The 6460-nt window shown below is 41.7% G+C and overlaps 2 protein-coding genes across 2 annotated transcripts; one reads left to right on the forward strand and one right to left on the reverse strand.

Annotated features, from left to right (window-relative positions):
- Positions 1-204: 204 nt before the first annotated feature.
- On the reverse strand, positions 205-2184 carry supt4h1 (SPT4 homolog, DSIF elongation factor subunit). Its single transcript, XM_070983169.1, has 5 exons — positions 2021-2184; positions 1506-1612; positions 1353-1408; positions 673-726; positions 205-519 (listed from the first exon to the last, which is right to left on the reverse strand). The coding sequence occupies exons 1-5, from the start codon at positions 2087-2089 to the stop codon at positions 452-454; spliced, it is 354 nt and encodes a 117-aa protein (XP_070839270.1). The 5' UTR covers positions 2090-2184; the 3' UTR covers positions 205-451.
- A 1761-nt stretch (positions 2185-3945) lies between these two features.
- Positions 3946-6210, forward strand: hsf5 (heat shock transcription factor family member 5). The gene is made up of 5 exons (XM_070983493.1): positions 3946-4442; positions 4696-5015; positions 5250-5341; positions 5470-5847; positions 6061-6210. Exons 1-5 carry the CDS (start codon positions 3946-3948, stop codon positions 6208-6210), a joined length of 1437 nt encoding a protein of 478 aa, XP_070839594.1.
- The last annotated feature ends 250 nt before the right edge of the window (positions 6211-6460 follow it).

Consider the following 6460-nt stretch of genomic DNA (forward strand, 5'->3'; position numbering starts at 1 on the left):
GTTAAGTGTGTGTTGAAATTTCAGTGTACATTTGTCCCCATATCTGACACTCAGAAGACCCAGACTGCTGCCAGACTCACTGAGCTTGGATCGAAAAGATGTAGCCTTGTGGTCCTCCATAGTACACTGAATCAATAAACTGATTGTGTCTGCAGAATATGAATTAAATATGAAAAGTGATTTTATGACAATTAATCACATATATGATAAAACATTTATTTTCCCACAATTATTCAGAAGAACAAAAAACATCCATTTACTTCCCTCAACAATTTCTGTTGCTAATATTTGTGATGACAACAAAATACAAAAATTGAAAAGTTCCTGCGCAGAGCAGTTCCACATCACATCACACTTAGTTGCACAGTTGTAATGTCCCCCTGTGTTGGTGGTGCAGTATGAGCCCGCTCTGGTGAGGCTAACAGACAGTATCAACTAGAGGCAGTCAGGTTTATGTCTTCACTGCCGTATCTCTGGATTTGTAGATCACTCCTCTGCTTTTCAACTCTCTCACCACACCTTCAGAGAAGGAAAAAAAAACGTGAGCAACATGAACAGCGGCTGAGTAAAGTGAATGTAAAACTCAACGAAGAAGGAAAAAAAGCAAACATTTACTTTCTAAGTGTATGTGACTTGCAACATATTGAGGCAGCACAGTTAGATATAGTGTACCTGGGGGTAGTCTGCCCGTCACTGACACTGCATACACACCTGGCTTGAAGTTGCCTGTAGGATGCAACAAACAGACACAAAGACTGAAAACTGAAAATGACATGAGACCATGCAGTGTGTTAACAAGGCCATGATACAGACTGTTCAACAGGATTAAGGTAGGCTAATTTTAAATCTGAATTAACATTTTCCTTTAAAATGGGCTCTTATTAACACGTTAATCAGCATACAGAATTATCACCTGACCTTTTAGTCTTTTCCAGCTAACTGTTTTGCTTTAGAGATGCACATTTTCTGTGTGGTTCAGTTTCATCCCTGCTGTCTACACAGTTTCCAGCAAAAGCTGGCAGCTGTTTTAAACAATCAATCTCTAATAAACTCACTGTATGGTTTCTGCCCAGCTCCAAGCAGCAGACAGACAACATTAACAACTACCTCGTGAAGAAACTGGGACTGACATGTAGCAGCTAAAGATTCAGATATTTCCTCTGGAATTGGTAGAGACCAAACCAGAGCTAAACTTACACTGAATACTGGGCTTCATTTGCCAGGTTGTCTCAAACACGACTCCAATACGATGATGATGTTGTTTTCTGTGGCTGCATGACTGTTTTACAGTTTGTCTGCTCCCTCATTGTCAAAAATCAAATGTGGCTTTACCTACAGGCACACATCCTTACCTATCCTTTGCCATTTCGCCACCCAACTATCCTCAGGACTCATCATGGCTATCACGCTGTGGAGAGACAGACAGACAGTATTGGGAAATATTAAGAGAAATAATCCAAACTGTGTGAAAGTTTTTGAGTAATCAATGCTAAGTCAATACTCACCCATCAAATGAGGAACTGGTACATTCATAAACCATCTCTCGGTTCCCCTTCATCTGAAGGTACGACTCGCAGTTGTCACAGCCGTCGTATTCAAACTGGTCAATGGTCTAAAGAGGACAAGAAGGAGATGAGTGGGTTGGTGATAGATGATAGGAATTCAGGACAATAAAACAAAGCAAACAATGGGTAAAACATTTCAAGTTAGATACAAACTTCTTCTGATACCAACAAACAGTCTGTACTAAAATGATTTACACCTGTGTGGCGAGTCAGCTAACGCGAATCAGCTGCTCTTGTGTAGTCTGTTGTATGTTTGAGTTTAGCCAAAGAGACGCGGCTTGTGAGCACACGAACAAACTACGGTGAAGTATCTTATTGTAAAGAAGTAAACGAAGAGTTACTTTAACGTTTTTGTTCACGCGTGAGAAACAATAGAGGGAAGACAGCGCAGAAAGCGGCTTCGTGTTTACGGAAACGCTAGCTTGAGTGTTTCTTTCTCAAAATTTACGATTTACCTTCACTAAAGAACAAAGAAGACAAGCTCGCAGATGGCGAAGGTCTTTGGGGACCGTTTCCAATGCCATTACGTTAAGCTCCTACAGAAAATACTTCAATAATACTGAAATATCAAGCGGATTAGTGTTTTGACTGTGTTCCAGTCGCCCGGGAATTACGTCACAGTCTGTGAGGACCCAGTACAGGACACGCACAGAGGCAGGCAGCCATGATATGCGCCTGAATAAAAACCTTTCGACGCGCATTATATGAAATAACCATCTCCGTTACAGGGATTATGTTTACATTGTTTAGTATGGTCACAAATATTATATTTGTTCCAAAACATCCAGAAACTCTTCATTAATATACTAAACAGACAGTAAAACATTTTGATTATTCTAAAACAGAGATGTTCACATACAAAAACTTGTTACTGATGGAGGGATGGAGGGATGGATGGATGAATAATGGCTGTATTTATATTTGCGTCAACATTTGGGTGCTTCCCCTTGACTATAGGGTCGATGCTGCCGCGATAATCTCCCCATTCGATCAGACATTACCAACTATTACTTCTATCTATCTATCTATCTATCTATCTATCTATCTATCTATCTATCTATCTATCTATCTATCTATCTATCTATCTACATTAAATGTAAGTGTCAAAAACAGACTTATTAAGGTTTTTACTGCCTCTACAATTACTACTTTATCTGAAAAAATGTGTCCAAACTCCAAACAAAAGAGAACTCTGGGCCATTTGTCCAAGAGGTGGAAAACAGTTAAATGCATTTACTCAGATGCTTGTATTATACTTGACAATTTAAATTTCATGCTACTTTATGCTTAGACTTCACAGCATTTCATTGCTAAATAACTAAAATATTGGTTTGACTTGACTGTATTTGCTTGCTACTGTTACTACTTCAAAGAATAATAAAATAAAAACAGGTCATATCTAATAAAACATTATGTTAGAAAAAATGAGCTACAGCTTGACCAGCTGCAACCACTTCCATGTTACTTAGTCTGTAATTACAGTACAGGTGATCATTAAATACATGTAAGAATAGAAACCTCAGAAAGTGACAATTCAGCACCAGGAGGCCTCTCAGTTTGGATGTCTTTGCTATTCATACATCAGGAAAGGAATACGGTTGTCATGGAGTATTTTTAAAACGTAGCATTGTACTTTGGACTTTTTCCACCACAGTTTTGTCCTCATCAAAAAGACACAGAAACTTGCGTTAGAAAGAGAAAGTGTTAATCTGTCCCCTGGAGCTGAAGGACAATGTTACTGTAAAATCTGTCCTGTCCCAGTTTGAGCTCCAACGGTACCAACGGCTCAGGAGCCTCAAACGGTTTTGAGCAGCAGGCGGTCATCTTCGGCGATCCAGGTGCGGTTATCTCGGTGTTTCTTCCCGGTGTAGCATGACCCCAAAAATTTAAGACAATATGTAGGACTTTTATGCAGCCTTAACTACCGTGACTGTGTTAAAACTGATTTCAAACGCAGAGCGGTTCATTCATTGGTGAGCTAACATCCCCTTTATGCTCGCTAATGCTAACGAAGTAACGTTACCAGTAACGCTAAAAGTTTGCATTTTCAGGGCGTGTCTTTAGTAGAGCTTGTCATTTATTTTTAAGTTAAAATAAACAGAATGTTGCTGGGTTAATTTCATGTGAATTTCCAAGTTGTTATAAAATGAGATTATATGGGTTTGATACTTTAAGGTGAATCACTCCTAACAACAGTTAATATGAAAACGTAGTTTTAGCTAAGGTTACATTAGCTAGCTAGCTACATCATAACTGTATAACTGGTAGAAATGGTGTTGTGATGGATTATTACTGAGCTAACTGATGCCCTGATCTTCAGATGCAGTGAAGTCCTGTCCTCAGGAACGGTCCTTCTGTTTCTACTTCGACAGATTAAAGCATGGATGTCTATGGCAGCTCACTCCCTGACAACATCAACCCGAATAACTTTCCTGCCAAATTGTGGCGTTTGGTGAACAACCCGGCATATGAAACCATCAGCTGGGACAGCCCAGGCGAGATTGTCATCATTGATCAGCATGGCTTCGAAAGACAGATCCTGTCTCCAAGCTTCATCACCACGGGCAGCCCTGACGCCTTCAAAACCACCAACTTCTCCAGCTTCATCCGTCAGCTCAATCTGTACGGCTTCAGGAGAGCTGATCGAGCGGCCAATGATAGCCACCAGCCCACCGGGGACAGTGGGACCTGTCATTATTTCCACAACCCAAACTTCAAGCGGGACCACCCTGAACTTGTTACGGCTCTGATTAGACTCACCGTCGACAATAAGGCAAAGTTACAAGCTGGTCAGAACGTGAAATGTCGGCCTCCGAGTCGATATCAGCGATTCAGTGGAGGTGATGATGGTCCGGATAAAAATGTGAAGAGAGGCAAGTGTCCCTGCATGTCTTCTGTCTGTCAGCGAGGAAGTAGCTGCAGACAGTGGGAGCCTGTAGTCACAGTCACACAAGTCTCTCCATGGTGGTATAGTGAATACTGTAAAGTGAAACTAGAAATCCTAAACGTTTTATCACTTTTCATCTGAACTGAACTTCTAACTGCATTCTGAATGCCTCGATCCAGTGCCTTAAATTCCACTAATCACTGCTTGTTGTCATGCTTTGCTTTTTCCTGTCTCTGCAGGCAGTTCTTCACTGTTTGGCCCCATGCATCTGCAGTCAACTCATCCTTACCATTCCAGCAAAGCCCAGGCTTTGAACGCCCACAGTGGAACCCCATTTCCACCTCGATACCTGATAAAGGGTCACGGGGCAGCTCTTTCTCCTGCTCTCTTTGCAGACAAAGGGATACCTTTGTCTTTTAACCACCTCTATGCTGGAGTCGCCTCAAGTTCCACTGCTGAGTGCATCCAGCAGGGCTTACTGGCCCATGCAAACCACAGAAATCCACATTTTGCCTCTTTTAATCCTCCTAATTCACCATGTCATCCTGGCTGCCATTCTTCAGGTGAGCATGACATCAGTTAACCTGTTGAGTTACTCCTGAAAATGCATGGAATGAGTTATAATCCACAGATGTTCCCTCTCCTCACTTGCTGTAAATTGTACATGAGTTGGAAAAAAACATACTCGTAATGCACCAGTAAGGACCTGAATGTTATGTGATAATTCAAGTCCAGTAGGATCCCAAACCAAAACCCTGCATGTTATAAGCTAAAATGACCTTTTGTCCCTCTTGAAGTTTTGCATTACTACCATCCGAACCTTATGGCATCACATCGGACAGGTAGTGAGCTTCAGACCAGGTCGTTTTCTCCCCACAGCTATTACCAGGTAGGTGAATTTATTCACTCTGTCATGTAATAAATGACTCTGTCCACACAAATCTGTAATTGGTCAAGGAAGACAAGTATTTTTAGAATGGGCATGTCTTAAAACATATTTTTCTTCCACTGGTCCAGGCAAGATATCCTGTGAATATGTTTTGTTGCCGGGATCACAACCAGGACCCACAGAACAAGGAGCACCAGGAGGTGAAAAAAGGTGACATTAACTTGGACACGGTTTTCCAGATTGCAGATGATGTGATGCAGACTCCACCCAATAGCTGCCTGGTTAGAGTTGTGACCCCAGAGAAGCCAGGCCCCGTGTTAGCACCCGCCTCCAGCACCTGTAACACTGTGCTGTGTGACAACCCTGCCAGCACCACGCAAGCTAGCCCTTCATGTGCCGGACCCATTGTAATAGCTGTGGCAGGCAACATCAGTTTAGACACATACAAACATCAGGAGGAATCTGTGCTCTCAGTACCTGAGGAAGTGCCTGAAGATGCCATTGAGGTGAGCCTCTACATTGTAGATTTCCTGAAGGTATTTAGCTTTATCTTTTCTAAAGGCAAGAAACGCAGGAAGGGCTGGGTGAGTTTGCAAATAGATATTTTCAACATTGATGTGTACCTTTAGATTTTATAGGGTATGCACATTTATTAGAGAATGCATAGCAACAGAAGATCTGTATATGATGTGGCGTGGTTTCCTTTGTGCCCTTGCAAGGTTACCAGTGATGATGCAAAGGACAGTGAGGTCATAGGTCTCGAGGTTAGCAACAGTGAGGGTTACCAGTTAGGCAGGTGCAGCAGCAGCAGCAGCAGCAGCAGCAGCAGCAGCAGCAGCAGCAGCACGGGACAACAGCCAGATGTTTAGGTAAGACATTATTGAACATTTAGGGAGCACATTCAGAAGAAATCTAGTGCAAGGTCATCTCTGCAACAACTTTACTGACAGTTATATTTCTTGTTTTAGAGCTCAACTTGTTGATTTGATTGGCATGTGACAGGGAGTCTGGATTCACTCCAGGATGTGATCTTAAGATCTATTACCAGACATTCTTCTCCATTTGATTAGTTGCATAGAATTTTGTTGCTGTTATCTAATTTAAGTCTTATTTAAAAAA

The sequence above is a fragment of the Chaetodon trifascialis genome, chromosome 16, assembly GCF_039877785.1.
Source record: "Chaetodon trifascialis isolate fChaTrf1 chromosome 16, fChaTrf1.hap1, whole genome shotgun sequence".
In the NCBI taxonomy this organism is placed as follows: Eukaryota; Metazoa; Chordata; class Actinopteri; order Chaetodontiformes; family Chaetodontidae; genus Chaetodon; species Chaetodon trifascialis.

Excerpts from the sequence above, each read along its gene's own strand:
- hsf5 (XM_070983493.1), top strand. The coding sequence starts at position 3,946 with ATGGATGTCTATGGCAGCTCACTCCCTGACAACATCAACCCGAATAAC. Across the intron at positions 5,342-5,469 it reads CTCCCCACAGCTATTACCAG|GCAAGATATCCTGTGAATAT; the intron begins GTAGGTGAATTT and ends CCACTGGTCCAG. Across the intron at positions 5,848-6,060 it reads TGCCTGAAGATGCCATTGAG|GTTACCAGTGATGATGCAAA; the intron begins GTGAGCCTCTAC and ends TGCCCTTGCAAG.
- supt4h1 (XM_070983169.1), bottom strand. The coding sequence starts at position 2,089 with ATGGCATTGGAAACGGTCCCCAAAGACCTTCGCCATCTGCGAGCTTGT. Across the intron at positions 727-1,352 it reads GGCGAAATGGCAAAGGATAG|GCAACTTCAAGCCAGGTGTG; the intron begins GTAAGGATGTGT and ends TGCATCCTACAG. Across the intron at positions 520-672 it reads GACGGGCAGACTACCCCCAG|GTGTGGTGAGAGAGTTGAAA; the intron begins GTACACTATATC and ends CCTTCTCTGAAG.